Source organism: Carcharodon carcharias, chromosome 5, assembly GCF_017639515.1.
Source record: "Carcharodon carcharias isolate sCarCar2 chromosome 5, sCarCar2.pri, whole genome shotgun sequence".
Lineage (NCBI taxonomy): Eukaryota > Metazoa > Chordata > Chondrichthyes > Lamniformes > Lamnidae > Carcharodon > Carcharodon carcharias.
In genome coordinates this window covers 196,505,490-196,533,322 of record NC_054471.1, presented here as the reverse complement: position 1 = coordinate 196,533,322, position 27,833 = coordinate 196,505,490, and the positions used below count along the sequence as shown (strand labels likewise).

Genomic DNA, 27,833 nt, shown 5'->3' with positions numbered 1-27,833 from the left:
AACAGCTGAAGGCCTTGGATACTGCAAAGGCTATGGGCCCTGACAATATTCCAGCAATAGTATTAAAGGCTTGCGCTCCAAAACTAGCCGCACCCTCAGCCTTGCTGTTCCAGTACAGCTACAACACTGGCATCTACCTGGCTATGTGGAAAATTCCCCAGGTATGTCCTGTACACAAAAAGCAGGACAAATCCAACCCAGCCAATTACCGCCCCATTAGTCTACTCTCCATCATCAGTAAAGTAATGGAAGAGGTCATCAGTAGTGTTATCAAGCAGCACTTGCTTAGCAATAACCTGCTCACTGATGCCCAGTTTGGATTCCGGCAGGGTTACTCTGCTCCTGATCTCGTTACAGCCTTGGTTCAAACATGGAAAAAAGACCCAAGGTGAGGTGAGAATGACTGCCCTTGATATTAATGCTGCATTTGACAGAGTGTGGCATCAAGGAGCCCTACCAAAACTGGAGTCAATGGGAATCGGGGGGAAAACTCTTCACTAGTTGGAGTCATACCCAGCACATAGGAAGATTGCTGTGCTTGTTGGAGGTCACGCATCTCAGCTCCAGGACATCACTGCAGGAGTTCCTCAGAGTAGTGCCCTAGGTCCAACCATCTTCAGCTGCTTCATCAATGACGTTCCGTCCATCATAAGTTCAGAAGTGGGGGTGTTCGCTGATGATGGTACAATGTTCAGCACCATTCGTGACTCCTCAGATACTGAAGCAGTCCATGTCTAAATGCAGCAAGACCTGGACAACATCCCAGCTTGGGCTAACAAGTGGAAAGTAACACTTGTGCCACACAAGTGCCAGGCAATAAGCATCCTCAACAAGAGATAATCCAACCATCGCCCCTTGACATTCAATGGCATTACCATCACTGAATCCTCACTATCAACATCCTAGGGGTTACCATTGACCAGAAACTAAATTGGACTAGCCATATAAATATGGCTACAAGACCAGGTCAGAGGCTGGGAATCCTGTGGTGAGTAACTCAGCTCCTGACTCCCCAAAGCCTGTCCACCATCTACAAGGCACAAGTCAGGGGTGTGATGGAATACTCTCCACTTGCCTGGATGAGTCCAGCTACAACAGTACTCAAGAAGCTTGACACCATCCAGGACAAAGCAGCCCGCTTGATTGGCTCCCCTTCCACAAACATTCACACCGTCCACCACAGACAATGAGTAGCAGCAGTGTGTACCATCTACAAGATGCACTGCAGAAACTCACCAAGATTCCTTAGACAGCACCTTCCAAACCCACGACTGCTACCACCTAGAAGGACAAGGGTAGCAGATAGATGGGAACACCACCGCCTGGAAGTTCCCCTCCAAGCTACTCACCAACCTGACTTGGAAATATATCGCCGTTCCTGCACTGTCGCTGGGTCAAATCCTGGAACTCCCTCCCTAACAGCAATGTAGACACTGCATGGACTGCAGTGGTTCAAGAGGACAGCTCACCACCACCTTCTCAAGAGCAATTAGGGATGGGCAATAAACACTGGCCTAGCCAGCGACACCTACATACTGTAAATGAATTTAAAAAAAAATTCTGCTTTAGTGGCAACGCAACTCCTTTGCACTTTTCACCATGGCTTTTCTCTAGTTTATTGGGTGCCATAATGGGAGGATGGGGTTTATAATTCACTCAGTTGCAAAAGTAAAAATTACAATGGCAGCTACGAACAAGTAGGACTACCAGCGCCTCTACTGGAAGCTTGCCTAGACATGCTAAGGAAATCTTTGAGATCTGGATAACTTCTGAATGGCTTCCAGTTGGTAAAATGATGATTCGCATTAGGAGAATATCAGAAATTCCAGTTAGTAGAGAACTCCAGTTCATAGAGTGCCGGATAACACAAAGTTTACTATACCATTTTAAGGAACAGAAGTTGGCAGGATAATGATGGGCCAAATGACCTCCTTCTGTGCTGTAACGATTCTATGATTCTATGAATTCACCCACTGCTGGGATAAGATCTTTTTTGTCTCAGTGCCAAATCTTGTGTAATCATGTCACAAATTGGGTAAGTTATGCAAGAATACAAGAAACTGTCAATACCTTGGCAAAGGTGCAAAGGAAATTTATTGGAATGGTACCAGTGATGAGAAACTTCAGTTTGGAGGAACTAGAAAAGGTTTGATTGTTCTTCTTAGGGGAGAGAAGGTTAAGGAGAGATTTAATCGAGGTATTCAAAATTCTGAAGGGTACCGAGTGCTTAAATAAGGAGAAATACTTTCCACTGCTAGATGATCAGTAACCATGGGACACAGATTTAAGATTATTGGCAAAAGAACCAGATGGTGATAAGGAAAATTTATTTCATGCAGCAGGCTGTTGTAATCTGGAATGCAGTGCCTGAATGGGTGATGGAAGCAGATTCAATAATAACTTTCAGAAGAAAACTGGACAGATACTTGAAAAGGAAACATTTTCCCGAACAGTGGGAAAAAAGCAGGGGGAGCGGGATTATCGGATAACCCTTTCAAAGAGAAGACACAATGGGTCGAATATCCTCCTTCAGTATAACTCTATGCTTTTACGAAGGGCGAAGAAAGAAAATGGGAGTATTTGGTGTTCTCACCACGAACACACAGGAGTCCAGGCATTGTAAGAATGGGGGATGAGGGAAATATGCACAAGACAGAATAAAAGATGGTTTGAAGTGACTAGGTGGAGGACAGACCACAAGATCATAAGATGTAAAAGCAGAAGTAGGCCATTTGGCCCATCGAGTCTGCTCTGCCATTGAATGAGATTATGGCTGATCTGATAATCCTCAACTCCACTTTGCTGCCTTTTCCCCATAACCCTCGATTCCCTCACTGATTAAAAATCTGTCTATCTCCGCCTTGAATATACTTAATGACCCAGCTTATAAGACCTATAAGACCTATAAGACGTGGGAGCAGAAGTAGGCCTTTACAAGGCAGTAATGGTGTAAGGCATGTATTTATTAACAATGTAGATAGGTGCAGTGGCCCAATAAAGGCACGTCTCCTGTGGCACACATTTCTTTCAAAATACGTATATTGAAGCCAGCTTCAGGTTTTGTGCATTGTGGACACTTAAAGTTGAAAAGGTCTTTGTTGCCTGCACACCTGAGATTCATCTCAGCTGATCAAAAATGAAAAGGAATTTTGAGAAAAATATGATTGCTTGCTCAAAGAGTTGGAATCAAATCACATACTTCACAAAGAAATTGTGTATATTGAAGAAGTATCCTTGAAAATGTATTCAGGGAACTTAATAACGTTAAGAAAGTTACTCATGCCAATTTTGCTGAAGTGCCCAAAATAATGCCTTAAACTCCTAGCCATCTCTCTATCTCCAAACCATATGTTTGATTGGATTCTTATTAACCCTATATAAGTGAATTCACAAGAACATAAGGTAGACTCAAGCAAAACAATAGTCAACCCATCAAGGCAACTCCCTACCTGACAAAGCCCCATTCCAAAGAAAGCTAAAGGTTAAATTAATGGATCACTGAATGGGAAATCTGGAGGTCAGGTGCCTAAATTCAAAATATAAATTTTTGGGTTTCTACCTCCTTGTGAAGCAAAATAAAGTGGTGGTGTTAATGCCCCTCTAATTCTCAAATCCCCAATAGCTCTGCAGTTTGTAAGAAATCTGACAGTCAGTACAGTACCATTCCATTGTTACTAACTTAAGATTTGGTGCTTCAATAGATTATACACTCTGTAGCAAAGTATGCTACAGCAAAACCATCTGGACAAGCTTCTTATGTGCCAATAGCCTACTGAAATTAGGGGAAGAGCCCCTCTTTCAAAATTCAATGCAGTTCACCATCTGCATTTAAGAGCATAATAAATAGGAGCAGGAGTTGGTGGTTTGCCTCCTAGAGCCTGTTCTGCCAATCAGTAAGATCTTGGCTGATCTGATGTGGCCTTAACTCCACTTTCCTGCCTTTCCCACATAGCCTTTGAATCCCTTCTCAATCCAAAAATCTGTCTAATTCAGCCTTGAATATATTTAATGGCTCAGCCTCCACTGCTTGCTGGGGGAGGGAATTCCAAACACTCATGACCCTAAGGGAAGAAATTTCTTCTCATCTCTGTCCTCAATGGGAGATCCCTTAGTTCTAGACGCCCCCATGAGGGCATCTGCGAGGCTGAGAGCTACATGGATAGCATGTTCCAAGAGACGGTCACACTGCAGCTTAACAGCCTGGAGACAGAGGGGGAATGGGTGAATTTGATGGGGGCGCTGGTTCCTCAGAAGAGTGCAGTAAGAGCCAAGTTTGTGGCATCATAAGTGGTTTGGCTCTACAGGAAGGGAGCAGCAAGAAGGAAGAGCTATAGCGATAGGAGATTCATTGGTTAGGGGAACAGATGGGCATTTCTGTGGCCCTAAATGTGACTCCAGAATGGTATGTTGCCTCTCTGATGCCAGGATCAAGGATGTCACAGAGCAGATGCAAGACTTTCTTCTGGGGGAGGGTGATCAGCTAGGGGTCGTTGTCCACATTGGTACCAATGATTTGGGTAGGAAGGGGGATGTGGTCCTGCAATCAGAATTTAAGGAGCTAGGCAGAAAATTAACAAGCAGGATCTCTAATGTAGTAATCTCCAGCTTACTCCCAGTGCCACATGCCAGTGAGTACAGAAATAGGAAGATAAGGCAGATGAATGCGTGGCTGGAAAGATGGTGCAGGAGGGAGAGCTTTAGATTCCTGGGACACTGGGACTGGCTCACTGGGGAGATAGCATCTGTACAAGCCTAGAGGGTTGCACCTGAACAGAGCTGGGAATGAGTTCCTTGAGGGGCGTTTTACTAGTGCTGTTGGGGAGGGCTTAAACTAACTCAGCAAGGGTGTGGGAATCAAGAAAAAATATTAGAGGAATACCAGGGTGCAGAAAATACTGGGAGGGACAGATAGCACTAGTCTAGACAATAGTAAGTTAATAGGTAAAGTTGGGGTAATGGAGAAAGTAACGAAATCTAAATCAGGATTACTATGCATGTATGTGAATACACGGAGTATAGTAAATAAGATTGGGGTATCAAAGGCGCAGATTGCCATGTGGAAATGTGATATTGTGACGATAACAGAGACCTGGCTCAAGGAAGGGCAGAACTGGGTGTCAAACATTCCTGGGTACAAGGTGTTCAGAAGAGATAAAGGAAGGAAAGGAGGGGTGGCGGTATTGGTTAAGGAGAGCATTGCAGGGCCGGAGAAAGAGGATGTCCCAGAGGATTCAAGGACAGAATCAATTTGGCTAGAGCTAGGGAACAAAAGTGTGCAATTACATTTCTCCGTGTAGTCTATTGACCACCCAATAGTGAGAAGGATGTAGAAGAACAAACCTGCAGGGAAATTACAGAGAGATGCGGGCATTATAGAGTAGTTATAATGGGGGCTTTAATTACCTGAATGTAGACTGGGACAGTGATAGTGTAAAGGGTGGAGAGGGGCAAAAGTTCCTAGATTGTGTTCAGGAGAATTTTATACAGCAGTATGTGTCCAATCCAACAAGAAAAGACACACAGTTGGACTTGGTTCTTGGAAATGGGGTGGGCGAAGTAGATCATGTGGCAGTGGGGGAACATTTAGGAGACAGTGATCATTGTATTGTACATTTTAGGATGATAGAAAAAGACAATAGGCTATCCAGAGTAAAAATAATTAACTGGACAAGAGCTGACTTGGATGGGGCAAGAACGGAGCTGGGCCAAATAGACTGGAATGAAAGATTGGAGGGAAAAACTGTAGCTGAACAATGGGCTAGCTTCAAAAAAAGAATTTGTTCAGGCACAGTCAAAGTCAAGGTACATTCCATCGAAAGGGAAAGATAGGGCAAACAAACCCAGAGCTCCCTGGATGAAAATGGAGATTGAAATTAAGATAGAGAAAAAAAAGTGCACTCATGACAGCTGTCAGGTAGAAAATACAATTGAGCACCAAGAGGGATGCAGAAGGTCCAGAGGGAGGTGAAAAAGCATATTAGAGAAGTGAAGAAGGTTTATGAGAAAAGACTGGCAGCCAACATAAAGGGGAATCCCAAAGTCTTCTTCAGACAAATAAGTAGTAAAAGGCTGGGTAAAAGGAGGAGCAAGGCCAGTTAGGGACCTAAAAGAAAATTTACACACGGACAAAGGGGCCATGGCTCAGGTATTAAATGAACATGTTGCATCCATCTTTACCAAGGAGGTAGATGCTACCCAGCCAATGGTGACAGACAAGGAAACTCTGTTGCTAGAAGGGTTTAAAATAAGGAGGAAGTGTTGAATACACTGTTGGTACTTAAAGTTGACAAGGCACCAGGACTGGATGAGGTGCATCCAAGGATATTGAAGGAAGTGAGAATAGAAATTGCAGGGGCGCTGGCCATAATCTTTCAGTCTTACCTATATACAGCGGAGGTGCCAAAGGACTGGAGAATTGCAAAAATTACGCCCTTTTTCAAAAAAGTTGCAAGGATAAGCACAGCAATTACAGACCAGTCAGTTTAACTTCAGTGGCGGGCAAGATTCGAGAAACAATTATTCGGGATAGAATTAGTAGTCACATTGAAAAACATGGGTTGATAAGGGAGAGCCAGCATGGATTTCTAAAAGGGAAATTGTGTTTAACTAACTGGCTGGAGTTCTTCCAAGAAGTAACAGAAAAAGTCGATGAGGGTTATACTGCTGATGTGGTGAACATGGACTTTGAAAAGGCATTTGACATAGTGCCACAAACGACTAATGAGAAAAGTTATTGCTCATGGAATAAGAGGGACAGTAGCAACATGGATACAAAATTGGCTGAAAAATAGGAAGCAGAGATTAATAGTCAATGGATATTTTTTGGGCTGGAGGAAGGTTTGTAGTGGAGTTCCCCAAGGGTCAGTATTGGGACCCTTGCTTTTCCTGATATATATTAATGATCTAGATCTTGGTGTGCAGGGGGGAATAATATGAAACTTGGGAGTGTTGTGAACTGTGAGGAGGACAGTGTAGAACTTCAAAAGGACACAGACACGTTAGAGTGGCAGATAGGTGGCAGATGAAGTTCAATGCGGGGAAGTGTGAGGTGATGCATTTTGATAGGAAGTACATGGACAGACCATATAAAATAAGGGGTGAAATTTTGAAGGGGATGCAGGTGCAGCAAGACTTGTGCATTTTTGTGCATAGATCATTGAACGTGGCAGGACAGATGGGGAGAGCAGTTAATAAAGTATATAGTATCTTGGGATTTAGGGGCATAGAGTACAAGAGCAGGGAGGTTATGCTGAATTTATATAAGACACTCGTTAGACCTTAGCTGGAATATTGTGTACAGTTCTGGGTGCCACATTATGGGAGGGATGTGAACACACTGAAGAGAGTGCAGAAAAGGTTCATAAAAATGGTTCCAGGGATGGGAAAATTCAACTATGAGGATAGATTGGAGAGGTTGGGACTGTTTTCTTTGTAGAGAAGAAGGCTGAGAGGAGATTTGATAGAGATGTTCAAAATCATGAGGGAGCTGGACAGAGTATTTTTTTTCATTCACAGGAATTGGGCTTTGCTGGCTTGAGAAGGTGGTGATGAGCTGCCTTCTTGAACTGCTGCAGTCCATGTGGTGTAGGTACACCCACAGTGCTGTTAGGGAGGGAGTTCCAGGATTTTGACCCAGCGGCAGTGAAGGAAAAGCAACATATTTCCAAGTCAGGATGGTGAGTGACTTAGAGGGGAAACTCCAGGTCATGGTGTTGCCATCTCTCTGCTGCCATTGTCCTTCTAGGTGGTATTGGTCATAGGTTTGGAAGGTGCTGTCCAAGGAGCCTTGGTGAATTCCTGCAGTGCATCACATAGATGGTATACACTGCTGCTGCTGTGCGTCAGTGGTGGGAGAAATGAATGTTTGTGGATGTTGTGCCAATCAAGCGGGGCTGCTTTGTCCTGGACAGTGTCAAGCTTCTTGAGTGTTGTGGGAGCTGCACTCATGCAGGCAAATGGGGAGTATTCCATCACACTCCTGACTTGTGCCTTGTAGATGGCGGACAGGCTTTGGGGAGTCAGGAGGTGAGTTACTCACCACAGGATTCCTAGCCTCTGACCTGCTCTTGTAGCCACGGTATTTATATGGCTGATCCAGTTCAGTTCCAGGGTGTTGATGGTGAGGATTCAGTGATGGTAATGCCATTTAACACCAAGGGGCGATGGTTGGATTTTCTCTTGTTGGAGATGGTCATTGCCTGGCACTTGTGTGGCACGAAGGTTACTTGCCACTATCCCCAAGCCTGGATATTGTCTAGGTCAGTATCTGAGGAGTAGCAAATGCTGCTAAACATTGTGCAATCATCAGCGAACATCCCTACTTCTGACGGATGGAAGGTCATTGAAGAAGCAGCTGAAGATAGTTGGGACTAGGATAGTACCTTAAGAGCTCCTGCAGTGATGTCCTGGAGCTGAGATGACTGACCTCCAACAACCACAACCATCTTCCTTTGTGCTAGGTATGACTCCAACCAGCGAAGAGTTTTCCCCGATTCCCATTGACTCCAGTGGACAAATGCTGCCTTGTCAACCTGTTGCCCTTGTCAAGGGCAGTCATTCTCACCTCACCTCAGGAGTTCAGCTCTTTTATCCATGTTTGAACCAAGGCTGTAATGAGGTCAGGAGTTGAGTGGCCCTGGCGGAACCCAAACTGGGTATCAGTGAGCAGCTAATTGCTAAGCAAGTGCCGCTTGATATCATTGATGACCCCTTGCATCACTTTACTGATGATCCAGAGTAGACTGATGGGGCGGAAATTAGCCGGGTTGGATTTGTCCTGCTTTTTGTGTACAGGATATACCTGGGCAACTTTCCACATAGCTGGGTAGATGCCATTGTTGTAGCTGTGCTGGAACAGCTTGGCTAGGGGCGTGGCAAGTTCTAGAACACAAGTCTTCAGTACTATTGCCAGAATGTTGTCAGGGCCCATAGCCTTTGCAATATCCAGTGCCTTCAGCTGTTTCTTGATATCATGTGGAGTGAATTGAATTGTCTGAAGGCTGGCATCTGTGATGCTGGGGACCTCGGAGGAGGCTGAGATGGATCATCCACTTGGCATTTCTGGCTGAAGATTGTAGCAAATGCTACAATCAGCACTGTTGTGCTGGGCTCCTCCATCTTTGAGGATGGGGATATTTGTTGAGCCTCCTCCTCCAATGAGTTGTTTAATTGTCCACCACCATTAACGACTAGATGTGGCAGGACTGCAGAGCTTAGATCTGCTCCGTTGGTTGTGGAATCGCTTAGCTCTGTCTATCACATGCTGCTTATGGTGTTTGGCACACACATAGTCCTTCGTTGTAGCTTCACCAGGTTGATACCTCATTTTTAGGTATGCCTGGTGCTGCTCCTGGCATGTCCTCCTGCGCTCTTCATTGAGCCAGGGTTGATCCCCTGGCCTGATGGTATTGGTAATGGGGGATATGCTGGGCTACGAGGTTATAAATTGTGTGGAGGGTATCTTCAATGTGAAGGTGGGACTGTGCAGTGGTCAGTCCTACCAATATGGGTCGATTGCCATTGTCGTTTGCAGTGCCTGGGTGGTCCGTCCACCTTCATTCCTTTTTTGTGACTTTGTAACATTTTGTTACAACTGAGTGGCTTGCCATTTCGGAGGGTGTTTAGGCCCATGGAAGATTTCCTAAAGGGCGTTTTTATAACGATCAACTGATTTTTACTGAATTCAAATTCCACCATCTCCCATGGTGGGATTCGAACCCTGGTCCCCAGAGCATCAACCTGGATTACTAGTCCAGCGACAATGCCACTACGCCATCACCTCCCTATGGATAGATGGGGAAAAGCTGTTCCCACTCATAAAAGGATCAAGGACAAGAGGACCGATTTAAAGTGACTTGCAAAAGAAGTAAGTGTGACATAAGAAAATTTTTTCACACGAACTGTTCGGGTCTGGAATGCGCTGCCTGGAAGTGTGGTGTAAGCAGGTTCAATCAAGGCATTCGAGAGGACATTATTTGATTATTTGGACAGAAACAATGTGCAGGGGTACAAGGAAAAGGCAGGGCAATGGCACAAGCTCATCATGCTCATTTGGAGAACTGGTGCAGACATGATGGGCCAAACGGCCTCCTCCTGTTCCGTTAAGATTCTGTGAAATCGTGGTGGGGGGGCTGGTTGCGGCCGGAGGCCCTTTTCCCTTTCGCCCCTGGGTCCGCCAATCACATGCGCGATGAACAAAAAATTCAGGCCTATACATTACAATAAGATCAATGCCATAGGGGTATTGGTGCTGGACTAGTAATCCAGAAACTCAGGATAATGTTCTGGATTGGAATCCCGCCATGGCAGGTGGTGGAATTTAAACTCAATAAAAAAAATAGAAATAAAAGTCCAATGACGGCCATGAAGCCATTGTCAATTGTTGTAAAAACCCATCTGGTTCACTAATGTCCCTTTAGGGAAGGAAATCTGCTGTCCCTACATGTGACTCCAGACCTACAGCAATGCGGTTGACTCTTACAAATGCCCTCTGACCTAGGGCAACTAGGAATGGGTAATAAATGCTGGTCCAGCCAGCAACGCCCACATCACATGAACGAATGATTTAAAAAAATCCTCTCATTCTGCTAAATGCCAATGAGTATAGGTCCAACCTGCTCAACCTTTCCTCATTAGCCAAACCCTGCATTCCAGGAATCAGCCTGGTGAATCTTCTCTGAACTGCCTCCAATGAAAGTATGCCCGTCTTTAAGTAATTTGGCACAAATGCTTCTGTACCATGGGCCATCTCAAGCCCATTGCTGCTCTTCTCATATTCAATATTCAAGGATGCCATTTTAAAATCCATTTCATAATCTGTCTGAGAACAATTTTTACTGATCAACATTTGAACTGTCAAAGCGTCATGAACTTGAATAATTTTAATCCTCCAAACCTGAGTATTCAATATCTACTAAGGCAAAATCTTTTTAAATTGACTTGAGTCTAGTGAAAAAGTAGTGACAAAGCTGAAAAGATAACATTTGAAAACTTTCATTGGTGCTTCAGCTTTAACAGGATCAGGACTTCTGCTTAACCAACAACCACAGTAACGAATGAATATCGATATTTCACTGCTGTATTAAGCAAATATGTGTATGTTTGGCTTAGATCCAGAACTCAACATAGCAAATCCCATATAGCAATTGACTCACTAAAGGCAAGACTAATATTAAAGCAACTGCCAAAAAAGACACAGGGCAGAATTTTCTGCCTGTTGGGTGGGTGGGCCTGACCCAATCTCCAGCGGGTGGGGAGCCAATCCCTGCTGGAGAAGCAGGCCCCGCCTCCATTTTATGTAGGCAGGTCAATTAAAGCCCACCCATCGGGAAGTGCTATGCGCTCCCTGTGCGGGGTGAGGGGTGCGGGGATTCCCCAAAAGCGAGAGTGCGCTCTTTCATGCATGCGCACGAAAAAGCGCACATCTCCCTGAGGCTAAGTGCAGCCTCAGGGAGATCGCTTACACTTTTAAAAATATTAAAAATGGAAAAAAATAAATTCCCTAACATGTCCCCCTCATGTGACAATGTCACATAAGATGGGACATGTTCACAATTAACATAATAACTTTATTAAAAATTTTAAAGCCCTGCATGAAACCTCAGCCCGCCGTTGGATGAGGTTTCACGTTTTATCTATTTGCCGCCGGGGCTCCTGGCCTGTCTGCCAACCTTAAAGTTGGACGGGCAGGTCCACCAATTACTTTAATTGATCAGTCAATGGCCTCAATTGGCCATTGAGAGGTCGGCGGGCGGACAGCTGATTTTGCTGCGGGTCTGTCTTCCTGAAAATTTAAATGGGGGCGGATGACATCGGGGGTTCCACCCGACGCCATCCCACATCATTTTACATGTCAGCAAGCAGGCCCCACGGTCATTTGTGCATTGAAGTTTAAATTCCTCGTATTCTTGTGAATCAGGAACAATAAGGTGTCCATCGTATTTATAAATAACCCAACTGATTGTTGTTGTGATCCCAGACGAGGTTATACGACTCTGCACGCTTCTTTATCAACCTTCGTAGCAATTTTAACGAAAGGTGAATCAGCTGGCGAACTTCTGTATAATATGTTGTACGTTTTCATTATAAGAAAAAAGAACCAAACTTCACAACTGAATAACATTGTCGGAAGGTATGCAGGCAATCAAAACTGAAGATCCAATTTTGTCCTTGGTCGTAAGTTGTAAACTCTTCAAATTGCAGTTTACTAAACGTCCTTTCAGGTATCTGAACGGCTACAGTGACCCCATGTTGTCAGTTGCGGGTTTGGGGGGAAATTTAACACAATTATAAACAGATTTGTTCAAGCTAAAATAGCTACAATAACTAATATGATGAAAAGATATGTTATGATAGTAGTACATGTTAATGTATTACAACGCCTCAAGCTTCCTTGGGGTTTTGGTACACATAGGACAGGACTCATATTCACACTGGTTAATTAGAAACCCCGTTTGCTGAGTTGTCTAAGCTGAGGGCAAAGATGTAGATGTTTCTTGCATTCTTCTCCCTTCGGTGTGCATTAGGGAACGAGGCAGAACGATGTAATTCAGCACCACAGACAGAGCGAGGCAGAATGATGCAATAGCTAGCTCCTCCCACTGTGTCCCACAGCTGTGTCGATAATAGTGTGCACCATTCCCAATGCAACTCTGTGGGCCTTAATCTTTCATATGGATTTCTCACTGAATAGCCACCTAAAACATTTAAATAAACTACAATTGTAAGAAAAGACCAAAAGTGCTGCCTGTCTTAAACTGAAAAAGGGTACCTTTTCTTGTTTTTTTTCCTGCTGTTTAATGGCTTAAGACTATTTTAGTTAACTTTCATACTGACAGAAATAATAAACATGTAAAATTACCACATGTTCTGTGGGGATTCATTCCCACGGTTCAATAAAGTGTTTTTTCTAAAAAAAACTTGCCTTCTGCTTTTCTTGATGAAAATAAAACAAACTCAATGTAGGTATATCTTGATTCAAAGTTCCAAACAATTGTAAATGGCCATTACTTTAACTCATGTTGAGGTAATGTCTCTTAATTAAATATTTGCCAGGATGCATCATTTTTACTGACGGATAAGCTGGGATACATAAACATCAATTTGTTCTGTTACTTGTTTCATGTCTTTCATAGGGGAAGTAAAACGCTTGTTAATAATTTAATGCAGTTATAAATTATACATCCTTCAATTATTTAAAGATACCAAGAGCAATGCATAATATATTGGCTCAGACTTTGATGGAATGGTGCACCTAACAGTGCGTGCCAGTAAATGGACTTCATCTCTCACCCTTCAGCTCGAAATATTTTAGTTCTGGAAGGTGCTGAAACCCTGACCTGATAATAGCACGGGGAGGGTTAAGGGAGCCTCTGGGGCCTTAGTGAAAGACAGGACCAATAATGATGAATGAGCTTTAAGGATTGATCAACAAACAATGGAAAAAGGAAATAGAGTGCAGTAGAGTCAAAACAGGCACAGAAAAAGAAAGAGGGGAAATAAGATTGCATTAAGAGAATGAGAACAAAGGCAGAGAGCAAAAGGAGAAAAACAAAGTAAAGAAAATCTTTTGCAACAATGTACCACCTATTGGAATGAGACCCTACAGTTTACATTGTTCCCTTTGGGTCGGAGAGGTTGAGGGGCCTTTCAGGAACATAAGTCTCATTAAAAGGGTCTTTATGAAGTTAAGTAGCAGCCCCAACTTTCTACAGCCAGTTTAAATCTCAATTAACGTGAAAATTCAGCAATATCTTTTCTTTGTTGGTTCACAAATGGGTGTTGCAGATGAGGTCAACATTTATTGCCCATCCTTAATTGCCCTTTGCTGAGTAGCTTGCTAGATCAGAGGACAGTTAATAGTCAACCATAGTGTCGAGGGCCTAGAGTTACATGTAGGTCAGAACAGTAGAGTTTCTTCCCTAAAAAGGGCATTCATTTTTATGACAATCTAGTAGTTGCATGATCATCATTACTGAGGCTGGCTTTTTAATCCAGATTTAATTGTTAACTGAATCTAAATTCCCTGGCTGCCATGGTGGGGTTTGAACTCCAGGGTCCAAATCATTAGTCCAAACCTCTTGATTATAAAGTGACATAAATACTATGCTACTTCTTGAGGGTGGTTGAGGGTAAGCTCTTGCTTTCATAGTGGTGCAAATTGCCCAGGAACTCATGATGATTGGCAATTCATGTGATAACTCTTCTTTGTCACAAATTACTGGATGACTTGCACATTAATAAGAGTGAGCATCATTAAACTCGCTGTTGCTTTGACAGCAAAATCGGAGCCACTCTATTCTTCAGACCATAGGTAACACATCCTGGTGAAAGACAAATGGCGGATGACAACTTGGCTGCAGCGTGTAGCATCTACAAGATGCACTGCAGCAGCTTTTTTTACAGCACCTCTCAGCACGACCTTGGAAGACAAGTGCAGCATGGGAGCACCGCCATCTCCAAGTTCCCTTTCAAATCATACATCATCCTGACTTGGATCTTTGTACCTTCATCACTGGGTCGAAGTCCTGGAAATCTCCCCCTAAAAGCACTGTGGGTGTACCTACACCCCATGGACTTTAGTGGTCCAAGAAGGCGGCTCACCAGTACCTTGTCAAGGGTAATTAGGGACGGACAATAAATGCAAGCCTCTTCATCCACATTCCATAAGTGAACAAATATCAATAAAAAAAGACCCAACTTAGAAATATCTCAAGCAATACTGTCCATGTTCTACAGATGATGGATTATATATCATTTGCTTTCATCTTTACTTAAATAAAAATACTATAGTTAATTCTAATTTTTTTTAATTTATTCCAAGAGATAGCTTCTCAATCTGCTGTTGAAAGACACACAGAAATGTAGAATTATGATGGGTCTAGGAACCTGCATTTACTATGAACAAGGTATCAGGCACCAACATGCTTCTCTTTTTACTTTAACTAATTTGGTAACCCTAAATAATTTAAAAAATGAGCTTTTCAAGATTTCTTTACCATGTTGGCCAACCGAATGCAGTATTCAGTCATCAGCTCCTTTCTCTCAGGGTCAGGAAGCTCACTGCTCAATGCATTTTCTATTCCTGTTTTTAATCATGCAAATAAACAATGGTTTTGTTTTTAATTATTCTTTTTTGAAAGCTTCACTAGGTTGAATGGCCTTTTCTTCTTGACATGTCCTTCTGTTAATGCAGTGCCTCTAAGTGAGAGCACTAATTTATTGTCAATTAGAGCCAAATTTTGGACAGGTTTTCCCTCCTGTAGACAGGTTGGCCCCAGGAACTGAATCCAGACTCATTTCTTGTTGAACCTTTACAGGCACAGAGACAGCAGATTTTCATCTTATCAGTCTGGGCAGATGTGAACTGACGCTTAAGGACATGATGTGTGCCACTCAGATCCTCTCAGTTGCATTTGTAGATAAATATATGTAAAAACAATAGTAATATTTTTGAAACAGGGATTTTATATTAGTAAATAATGAAGTTTATATTTGTTTTATTTATACTGCATAATAGCATGATAGGAGCGGTAATACCATATTGTAGATGCTCCAGACAGCCTCATTATATTGGAACATCCTGTTTCGAAACAGCTGCAATTTCACTGTGTGGCTCAATTTTACAAAGTTTTGCAATGGTGCAGACTTTAAAGGGCATATTTTCTGGTGCCATTGCTTAATTGGCATCACGAGAATGCTGTGAGCTTTTTTGCTCTCCTTAATCAGGCAGGAAGGGGGCTAGATAGCTCAGTTGGCTAGAAGACTAGCATGTGGTTCAGAATAATACCAGCATTCCAAGTTCAATTCCTGATTCTGCTAACGTAGACTTGGAACCTGCCTCCTTGCCCTGCCCTTGAGAGTGGAAGGCAATGGTAAACCACCATTGCCAAAAACTGCCAAGGAAACACACCAGGATGAAGCACCTGCGGACAATGGAGCCAAGGACCTGCGTTCAGGCAGATGACTCATAACATACCAATCAGGAAGGGGTGACTCTACTGGTCCTTTGTGGCCTGCCCTCATTTACTATGAATGGTATGAAAGAAAACTCAGGGACAGAGCTGCTGTTGAAGGTTGGAGGAGATGATTAGGCTTTTCCATAATGCTGAGAATCATTGCTTGGCATGTTAGCTGCTACTTGCCAATCCAGACCTTGGTGTTGTGAAAAGCCCACACACACTAAGCTGGAAATCAGAATAGCAAAGTGATGACAGGCCCAGAATTCATACTGTGCTGACAAACAGTGGCCTGGATTTTCACTGAGTCAGGTTGACTCAGGAGGTTTTTAAAAATGGTGGGTTCCAATTCTGGGATTTCCGACCCCATTCCCGGCCTATGCGATTTTTTGGGAGTGCCTTTAAAGGGTGCCGGCTGCTTCCTGTCAGAAGCCCACATCTGGCACTCCTGACCTGGCTGGTTCCATTGGGGAAATGGGCATCTCCTACTCCTCTGCAATTTTCATAGGCCAGAAATTTTCCCCCCGTTGCGGGGGGGGGGGGGGGCTTGTGCGGGGGATGGGCCAGCACAGGCATAAACCCAATCGGCGCCCCCAATTGGGGCCGCGCCACCATTTTACGTGGGCGGGCCAATTAAGCTTTTAGCTTGGCCGGGCAGCTCATTAAATTGAGTTAATTAGTTTTTAATAGACCTTGACGGTTTGGTGGGTGTGCACGCCCAACATCATCGCGCGTCATTTTATGCGTCAGCGAGCAGACCCCACCACCCCTGCTTGCCGACGGGAAAATGGTGCCCCAAGGAGTCCGGCCAGCTTTTTAAAGAGTCATAGTTGAGGGCCCCTAGTGAACCCTAGTGTGCATGAGAGGACCTTTTAAAAGGTAAGTTCAAAAGGTCTCCCTCATGCCCCCCCATGCCAAGTTCTGCCCTTCCACCCCTCCACAATGTCCCCTCAATTCCCCAAGCTAAGCCATGGCACTTCTATGCCCTTTGATCCACCGTACAATTTCTAGAACCAATGAACCCTATAATGTAAAGTGGGCTGTGTAAAAAAAATAAACCCTTGAAAAGAAGTCATTCATTGAGAACTTTCTCCCATGTTTGAAAGAAAGTCTTAAGTACAAGTTAATAAAAGTGTCAATCATCAGGCCCTTCAAAGTTTCAAAAACAGTAAACCACAAACCCTTGAAATGCATAACATGTGTAAACAAACATTGTGACCACATGCTTGGCAGAGAGCAGAGACATCTATTATAATAACAGGACACCTGCTCCCCAGAGGAAACAATGTTTGACAGCTCAGGCTCTCTGATCTCTGCTAGCAGTTTCACAATGTTTGTTTACAGAAGTTAGTGGTTTCAAGGGTTTGTGGTTTGTGTTTTTTGACACTTCAAAGAGCTTGGATTTTATTAGCTTGTACTTCGGACCTTTTCTCAAACATGGGAGAAAGTTCTCAATGAATAACATCTTTTCAAGGGCCTGAATTTTTCAGGTGGCAGGCGGGCTCAGCGGGAGTGGTTGCAGAGCTGATTGCTGCCTGCACTGCCATTTTACAAGGGTGGACCATGCGGTAGAGCGCTACCTGTGCAGGCGGGGGGGGGGGGGGGGGGGGGGGGGGGGGGGGGGGGGGGGTGGAGGGTGAGTCGGGGCCAGTGCTCTTCTGCGCACACGCGTAAGTGAGCGCTTCAATCTCCCTGTGTCACAGAGCTTCAGGGAGATTGAAGGGCTTTTGAAATTATTATTTCAAAAAATGAATTTAATTAATTCATTTAAACATGTCCCCTCATGTGACTGTGTCACATGATGGGACATGTTTTTTATATTTATTAAATTTTTTAAATCTAATTAATAAAAGCTTTAGAATACCTGATCCCACTCGTGGATGAGGTTTCCTAAAAAACGTAAAGGGTGCTTGGCATTTTTGATCCTGCTCAAGGTTTATTGTTTTTTTACACAGCCCACTTTACATTTTAGGGTTAGGTGACCCACTGCACACAGTCTACAGCCAAAGGGCATGGAAATGCCATAGCTTGGCATGGGGGGGGTGGGGTAATGAGGGGCCATAGGGGATGGGTGGGATGGCAGATCTTGGCACAGGGGGCATGAGCCACGGGTGTGGGTGGAAGGGCAGGGCTTGACACGGGGGGCTTCAGCGGCTATAAGGGGTGAGTGGGGAACTCGGCATAGAGGACATGAGAAACCATACGGCGTAGGTGGAAAGGCAGAGCTTGGCATTGGAGGCATGAGGGACCATGAGGGGGTGGTTGGGGGGGGCATGAGGTGGCATGGATGGGGCATGGAGACGGTGAAGGAGGTGTAAGGGGTGAGGGCTGGAGGACCTTTGTGTTTTTATTTTAGCTGCAACAAAGACCCATGGCACCGAGGCGGGAATTATAAACAGTCTGCCTTGGCACCCAGCAGCCCCCGTGCTGACTCTGTATTTCTTCCTGAGTCCACCGGCCAACTTCGGCCCACACCTGCCCCCCACCTCGGCAATGAAGGTCCTGCCGTTGGAGGCACTCCCTTCTGAGGTGGGCAGGCTGAACCAGGATTTTTTTCCCTGAATTGCCTTGCCACAAGGATGAAAATCCAGGCCAATACCTCAAACTGAGGTGCAACATGTGTGTAGAGGTTAGGCTTTAGCTACATGCTGGTGTGAGCCTTCCCTTAGGCTACTATACCCATGACAGCGACTAGACATCAACATGTGCAGTGAAACAAACTTAACAACAACAACTTGCAATTATATCGCACTTTTTAACATAGGAATATGATCACTGAAGCATAATTAAACAAAATATTGAGAAAAAGCCTAAGAGGGGAATTAAAAAGAAGAGCGATTAAAGGTTTGGCCAAAGTAGATTTTGAGGAGGATCTAAAAGGAGGCGAGAGATTAATGGAGAGGTGAGGTTTAGACAGGGAATTCCTGAATGTAGGGGCTGAAGGCACAGTCACTAATGGTAAGACAAAGGGAGATTGGGGTGCACAAGAGGCCCAAGTTGTAAATATGGGGAATTCTGAAGGGTTGTAGGGATGGAGCAAAAGTTAGGAAGGGGCAAAGCCACGAAGGCATTTGAACAATGAGGATGTATTTTGTAAATTAAAGTGTTGGGAGGGGGGGAAGGATTTGGGTTGCTGGGAGACAATGCAGATCAGTGAGGAAGGGAGTGATGGGTGAGCAGGAATTGCGGTTTATTAGGAAACAGGAACCAGGGTTTTGGACGAGCTAGATTTTATGGAGGGTGGAGGTTGGGTGGCTGGCCAGGATAATCCCAGCATAGGGATGGGATAAGTGGTTTTGCAAAGACAGTCAGAAGCTCCATCCCTTAGAAGATCAAATGGAAATTCCTAACGGAGTTTTCTCAAAGACATTATTTTGCAGGACTAGTGACTCACCTCGTTGCTTGACAGCACAGTGTCTTCATCTAAGCTGAGTACAGCATCTGTCTGGATGATGTTATATGGGAAGAAACGGCTACTCATACTCTGTAAAAATACAAAAGCTATAAGTTTTACAGCCTCTGGAACTTTCATACCATCCAATATTCACGTTTTAAGTAATCCTTTCATAAAGAACTCATTTGGAACAAAGTCTTTGTAACATATGTTTGTAGTTACTGCTTGTGCATGGCTGTGCAAAAAAAAAAATTAAAGGCCTGGCACACTTAAACAAATTTCCCATGCACCATATAATAAAATAAATTAGAAGGCGGGTGCCTGATTGTTTCACTGTCTGAACCCGTAAGCACCCCCTGCCCCACACACCACCACCCCACCATGACTCTTTACACAATTAGCTGACATCCTGTGGTGCTACAGTCTGATTGGCTGAAATTATGGTCTATACTACCAGTGCATGAAGTTCCATGCCAGGAATGTTAAAAGGAAAATTCGATGATGCTAATAAGGTGGTGAAATACCTAATGTGTTGAAAATGTTGTGAAACTATGATTTATACTTTAAAAAAATAATTTACTGGATGGAAACCCCTGATTGATTTTAAATAACACTAAAGCCACACTCCAATGGTCATGGTCAAAGATGGCTGCACATTTGCATCACTGCAGTCCAAAACTACTGAAATGCAGACAACCTGTCTGCAAGGCCACACCAGGAACGTTGATCTTGAAAGAGGATGAATGGGGGCCATCTCCTATCCCACTAGCAAAGCATCCAGGGTACTCAACTGGTGGAGACAAACCATTAGACATAATTACTTAGATAATGGGACCCTGGCTGAAAGAGGAATTCCCAGCCATGATGTAATCAAGGTAACTGGAATACACCAGCTATAAGCATATTTGGGTCACTGGGAAGTTGGAGAGAGAAGGTCATATGACAAGCCAACCCTTTGTGTGTTTTAAGCACCTACTTTCTCTGCGAAGTGGTCAAGCAACTGAGACGTTGAAGCAACAAAACCCTGACTGGGTTCCTTCCCCATCTCTCTCCATCCAACTTACAAGTTTAACTCTGTCTGCTTATTTTGACTATCCAGGTGCTGCAGACAGAGATTTTAAAAATCACTCAATCCTGCGCTGTTGTCTCCAGAAGAACATATAAATCGCTCAGCTACAGCTTTAAACCACCTCGACGCTGAAAGCAACAGGACCACCAAGTTCAGCCTGAAGTCAACCACATCACTAGTCTTCAAGAGTCGTATATCCCTTCAATTTTATTGGACTCTAAATTACTTAATCAAGTGTACGAGTATGTGTCTGTGTGCCTGCGCATTAGCGTGTGTGTGTGTATTATTTTACTTAGACTGAGTTAAGTACAATAGAAACTACCCTCTTCTCTCTTTTAAAACTCATCAAAACCTGTCTGATCGTGGGACTTTTATAGTCACAGCACGTGAACAGTTAAACACTCACGGAATTGGCAAGTATATCCATTTTTAAAAAAATAATCTGATGCGGTCAAACAAGGAGAGAGAAAAGAAGGGAACCATTCTACTCTTCCTCACCAGATTGCAACAAAAAGGAGTGAATATTTATTTTTCTACAAAATGAATAATGGGTGTTATAGACTTGATTTTCCAGACAGTGTTCTTATTAGAAACATCGAACTTTATTTATAGGCTGCAGCAGCAGTTACATGTTTCCATCAAGCTCCACCATTAGAAGAACTCTCTGCGCTTAGAGCTGATTTGTTGACACCATCATGTGATATTATACAACACAATGGGCAACATTTTCCCCCGGTCGGGGGCTAAGTGTGGGAGCGGGCGTGGGTGGGTGGCCCTCCGATCGGCACCCCCAGTCGGGGACGCGCCGCCATTTCTCGTGGGTGGGCCAGTTAAGGCCCGCTCAGTGTGACGTCTGCACGGAAGCGCTATGCATGCGCGCGAAGGAGCGCTCCGATCTCCCTGAAACTAAGTGCTGCCTCAGGGTGATCGGTTCCCAAAGTGAAAAAGTTATTCTGTCGAAAATGTCATTTACCATCCAAGTCACATGAATTGGGACATGGACATAACTTTGAATAAAAATGAATCTTAATTTTTTTAATTTAGTCATGAAACCTCATCCCGCCCATGGACAAGGGTGGCTGCCAGCACTCCCGACCGGCCCACCAACCTTAAGGTTGGACGGGCAGGTCCACTAATTGGTTTAATTGCTTTTTTGAATGGCCTCAATAGGCCATTGACAGGTCGGCGGACACACAGCTGACTCAGCTGCGCCCACACCGACCTGAAAATGGAAATGATGCAGGGTGACGTCGGGAGTTCCCCCCGATATCATTCCGCATCATCTTACGTGTCGGCGAGCAGGCCCCGCCCCCGCTTGCAGATGGGAAAATTCTTCCCAATAAGTCTTAATACTGCAGTCACTACATTCCTTAAAGCTACAATTACTACATTCCTCCCCTTTAAAGTTTTTGTACAGCTTGTATTTACAAAAACATCTACCTTCATGACATTACAAATATATACGCAGGTCATGGAATTATAAGTTCAGTCTCTCAGGTAGTTTCTGGATTTGGACAGAACAGTGTAGCCCCACAGCTCTCGAATTTCTTACAGGATCTACATTATCTGGAATCGCAGCTACACCAGGTACCTCTTTAGACACAGACAGTTCAGTGTTATCTACTCCGACAGGAACATCTGGTATGTCTATCCTTGGATGAACAATTTCCACAGGGACCATGGGTTCTACAATGGTTACAGGTGGAACATCATTTTGTTGGGGTATCTCCCTCCTTCTCAAATAATCCACATGTTTGCAGTGATCCGACCCTCCACCTCTACATGGTACGAGACGGGTCCAGTCACAGAAACTATTACAACAGGTAACCAACTTGATCCACCACCGAAGCTTTGTACATATACTGCTTTACCAACAGTTCATTTTCACCATCAACTGTGCAATCACAAGTCGCTTTTTGATTCCTTTGACTTTTCTCCACCTTCCACTCCATATTGGGAAGTACCAGGCTTAATCTCATTTGAAGGTGTCACTTCATTAGTAACTCTGAAGGTGTTGAAGCTGTAGTAGTGTGTGAGTGCGGGTGGGGGGAGGGGTGTTGTTCTATAGTGAAACAGGAAACATGAAAGTTTAGTCTCCAATGATCCTCCTGATAATTTTTTCATCCCAGATATAAAAGTCTGCACTGCTCTCTCAGCTAATCCGTTCGATGACAGATGATATGGTGCTGTCTTTACATGTTTGTTACCATTTAGACTTACAAATCTTTGGGATTCAGAGTTAGTAAACACAGCACCATTGTCTGAGATGACTACTTCTGGCAATCCATGTATAAAAAAGCTTTGGCGTAACTTTTCTATAGTCGCACTGGATGTTAGCGAACAAACCTTGTACATGTCTAGACATTTGGAATGTGCGTCAATTATTAGTAGGAACATGGTGCCTAGAAAAGGACTGACGTAATCTAGATGCAGTCTCACCCAGGCCTACCAGACCATTCCCACGGGTGGGGCCGCAACAGGTAACTTCTGTAATTGTTGGCATCGTATACGGTGTTTAACCACCTTCTCGATATCACAGTCCATGCCCGGCCACCAAATGTAACTTCACGCAATCATCTTAATTCTTGCAATTCCTGGATGGGCACTGTGGAACTCTGCTAAGAGTGGCTCCCTTCCTTGTGAAGGGGCAACTACTCGCGCATCCCGTAACAGGACTGTTCAATTCATTCCTTCGAGTGAAGAATGGCTTCAATTCATCAGGGACCGGTTCCTGAGACCATTCTTTCAATACTTGGTCTCTCACTCTAGACAGGGATGGGTCATGAATCGTCCAGTTTCTTACCCGCCTTGCGCAGATTGGCGAGGAATCCAGGAAATCCATCGCTACTATGATCTCTCAGGGAATTGGAGCAAGTTCATTTCTCTCCTGCAAAGGAAGGTGACTTGGAGCATCAGCATTGGCTATATGCGCCCCTTGGCTGTGTACAGAAGTGTATTCATGGGCAGAATCTTCGGCTCGGTGAGCGGGGGCAGGGCCCGGTAGCTGAGGCGTAAAATGAAGCGGGGTGAGGTCGGGCGTGTGTCCCGGTGTCACTGCCGGTCATTTAGATTTTCAGTTCGGCAGGCGCACAGCCAAGTCGGCTGAACGCCCACCAAACTGTCAAAGGCCTGTTAAAAAGCAATTAAGATTATCAGCTGAGCTGCCCGCCTAACCTTAAGGTTGGACTCCACAGGCAGGATGAGGTTTCATGAATGATTTAAAATTTTCAGAGAATTTTTGATTAAAATTAATGCACATGTCCCAGCCGGTGTGACAGTTTCACATGAGGGGACATGTCATAAAAAATTTTACAACACTTTATTAGACTGTTTAAAGTTAAAACTAATCTCCCTGGGGCACCTCTGTGCCGACACAGCGAGCGCCCTTAATAGTCCCATCCATGTAAAATGGCAGCACCCAGCTGATCGGGGGTGCCTGTTGGCTCCATGCGCCCTCCCCCCCCCATGCCCACTCCCGCACGACCCCCAACCAACGGGGAGAAAATTCTCCCCCATATGTGGGTAAAATTAGAGCCCATCTTTGAATTCATGCAGAAGCTATGAGAGGGATAGCTTTTTCTTCACTGAACAGACCCAAGAGCAGTTTGGGATCAGACATTATCGTAAAGAGTCAGCCACGTATGTATTGATGGAATTTTTTAACTCCCAAAATGATCAATAATCTTTCTTTCCTGATTTGTGAATACCCTTTCTCGGCCATGGAAAGGGTCCTGGACATGTAACCTATCAGCCTTTCTGAGCCATCCTCCATCTTGTGTGGCTGTACCATTCCCACGCCATAGGGGGACGATTCACAGGTTAGTGCCGGTTTCTTTGTCGGGTCGTAGTGTACTAACAAGTTTGAAGAGTGCAAGAGCTGGTTAAGTTTTGTGAAGGCTTCTGCTTGGGGTGATTTCCAAACCCAATGCTGGTTTTTCTTTAAGAGTAGAAGGGCTAGGACCATTGGTAATTTGGGTAGGAGTTGACCATAATAACTAACCATACCTAAAAATGACTTGAGATCACAGGCATTTTTAGGCGAAGGTGCTTTAACTTTTACTTCTACCAGTATAACCCTTGGGTGGCCAAATAAGCGACTTCACTTGCCTGAAAGGTGCACTTTTCTTTTTTAAGCGCACTCCTGCTCCCAAAAATAATTTCAAGATCTCCTCCAAATTAGCCAAGTGTTCAGCTTCCGTGAACCCCGTTATTAGGATGTCATCCAGGGAGACCATGACTTGAGGTAGTCCTTGTAGCAAACTTTCCATCATCCTCTGGAAAATCGCACAGACCAAAGAAACACCGAAGGGCAGACGCATGTATTGATGGAACCCTTTGTGGGTGTTTATGGTCACAACTCTCTGGAGGTATCATCCAGTTCCAGTTGCTGATATGCGTGACTCATATCTAGTTTAGTATAAGTTGTTCCTCCTGCTAATTTAAAATGGAGATCCTCAATCTTGGGGATAGGGTACATGTCTAATTTGGCAATTTTGCTTACTGTTAGCTTATAGTGTCCACAGATCCAGACGGTCTGATCCGGTTTTAAGAAAGGGACTATAGGTGCTGCCCACTCTGAGAACTGAACTGGCTGTTTGATCCCCAGCCTCTCTAAATAGTTCAATTCGGTGTCAAGCTTCTCCCTCAGAGTAAATGGGACCGGCCTTGCTTTAAAGAAACAAGGAGTTACCTCCGAGTCAACATAGATCTTATCCAGTAGGCCTTCAATTCTCCCCAGTTTGTCTCGAAAGGCCTTGTCATATTTCTTTAGCAGGTTTGGCAGTCCTCCTACTCATAGCTGGCAAATTCTATACCAATTTAGTTTAATTTCTTTCTCCTTTGCCTTCTACTACCATCACTGGGAGTTGTGCTGTTTGGTGCTTATAATAAACAGGTACAGTGGCAATACCTTTCACTTGGATAGCTTCACCAGTATAAGTTTGCAGTTTGGCTGAAGTCTGTTCCAAATTCAACTGTTGAGTACCCTTGATTAAAGATTTGAAGGTGTGCTCTCCCACTACAGTGGTTGAAGTACCAGTGTCCACTTCCATCATGAAAGGTTTTCCAGTTACCTGCAGAGTAACAGTGATTTGCTCTGCCTTCCCTACTTTACATTAAATAGGGAGTAAATATCAGAATTGGTGGTTTCTGGTTCTTCCACATTATGTACTTTGATGAACTTAGTTTGCTGCCTGGGAGTCTGTCTCAATCTTGCTTTACAGTGCTTCAGTGTGTGCCCTCCTTTTATGGCAAAAATAGCATTCCACCTCTTTAAAAAAACAAGTTTCAGGAGCGTGATTGCATCCGCATTGGTAACAAATCATTCTCAGTTTTGCTCTTGAGCTGTTTCCTGTATTTATTTTAAATTTTCAGGAAGCGGGGACTGTCTCCTGCTTCGTGGTGGAGTCCCGGCTTTTGGCACCACACCCGGATGTCCGTTCCTGCATGCGAGTCTCATTCAGTGCTTTCCATCACGAGCACTATTTCCAATGCATTTTTAGAATTGAGATTTACTTCAGCTAATAATCGTCGTTGAATGGCATCATCTTGCACACTGCAGACCAAATGATCCCTGAGCATATCACTTAGGGTCTCCTCGAAATCACAATGTTTAGCTGTTTCAATTTCAACACATATGTAGCAACGGTCTCCCCCGGGGCTCTAACCCTCGAATTAAACTTGAACCTCTGCATGGTGACTGGGGGTTTGGGTTGAAAGTGTCCCTTAACGAGATCTACCAATTCGCCAAAGGTCTTCGAATCGGGGGCGTTTAGGGCCATCAAACTTTGGATTAAATTATAGGTTTTATTCCAGCAAATGCTTAGAAGAATTGCTCACCTCTTTTCCTTCCCCGTTATTTAATTTGCCTGGAAAGAAAACCCGAGGCATTCTACATATTGATGCCAATTCTCTGTGGATGGTTCAAAGGGGTCAATCCTGCCAAAATGTGGCATATCTGGTAAGCATATCTTCATTTTCTTCTGTTTAAACAAGATACTCAGACCCGATGGGTGAGGGACAATGCCAGACCTGAGTTACCCATGTTGCCAGTTTGTTATGGACTTGATTTTCCAGACGGGTTTCTCATTAGAAACATCAAACTTTATTTACAGGCTGCAGCAGCAGTTACATGCTTCCATCAAGCTCCACCAATAGAAGAAGAGCTCTTATTCTAAGGTTCCCCGTGCTTCGAGCTGATTTGTTCACACTGTCATGTGGTACTGTACAACACAATAAGTCTTAAAGGTACAGTCACTACCATTCCTCAAAGCTACAATTACTACAATGAGTCAATGTAATTGCAGGAACATGCAGTTTTGAAACATGCTACTGCCGAAAGTGCAACATTTAAGTGAGTAATTAATCATGGAGGGAAGAAAAAGCATTCTCTACATTTTTGTTGAACGAGGAATTGCCTTTGCAAAACAGAGAAACATTGGTTGATAAATATTCAAAATGATTTGTGAAAAAGCAATTTTTTTAAGAGTGAAATACCTTTAAGAGGATAGGTTCTTTTTGGTGGCTTAGAATTGAGTGGCACTTGCTTAGCAATAACCTGCTCACTGATGCCTAGTTTGTGTTCCACCAAAGCCACTCAGCTCCTGACCTCATTACAGACTTGGTTCAAACATGCTCAAAAGAGCTGAACTCCCGAGATGAGGTGGGAGTGACTGCCCTTGACATCAAGGCTGGATTTGACCAAGTGTGGCATCAAGGAGCCCTAGCAAAACTGGAGCCAATGGGAATCAGGGGGAAAAGTCTCCACTGGTTGGAATCATACCTGACACAAAGAAAATAGTTGTGGTTGTTGGAGGTCAGTCAACTCAGCTCCAGGACATAATTTCAGGAGCTCCTCAGGGTAGTCTGTTCAGCCCTGTCATCTTCAACTGCTTCATCAATGACCACTATAAGGTCAGAAATGGGGATGTTCACTGGTGATTGCATAATGTTCAGCACCATACGCAACTCCACAGATACTGAAGCAGTCCATGTCCAAATGCAGCAAGACCTGGACAATATCCAGACTTGGGCTAACAAGTGCAAAGTAACATTCATGCCACACAAGTGCCAGGCAATGACTATTTCCAACAAGAGAGAATCTAACCATTATCCTTTGACGTTCAATGGCATCATCTTCACTGAATCCTCCACTATCAACATCTTGGGGGTTACCATTGACCAGAAACTGAACTGGACTAGCTATATAAATACTGTGGCTACAAGAGCAGGTCAGAGAAAAGGAATCCTGTGATGAGTAACTCACCTCTTGACTCCCCAAAGCCTGTCCAGCATCTACAAGGCACAAGTCAGAAGTGTGATGGAATACTCCCCACTTGCCAGGATGAGTGTAGCTCCCACAACACTCAAAAAACTTGGCACTGTCTAGGATAAAGCAGCTCATTTGATTGGCATC

General features: G+C 44.1%; 1 protein-coding gene across 1 annotated transcript in view; it reads right to left on the bottom strand.

The window, feature by feature from the left end:
• Nucleotides 1-27,833, bottom strand: part of LOC121278141 (exostosin-1-like) — a 728,729-nt gene that overhangs the window by 75,535 nt on the left and 625,361 nt on the right. The window contains exon 9 of the mRNA XM_041188253.1: nucleotides 19,351-19,440. Within this exon, the coding sequence (XP_041044187.1) occupies nucleotides 19,351-19,440 (90 nt within the window). The remainder of the gene's footprint in view (nucleotides 1-19,350; nucleotides 19,441-27,833) is intronic.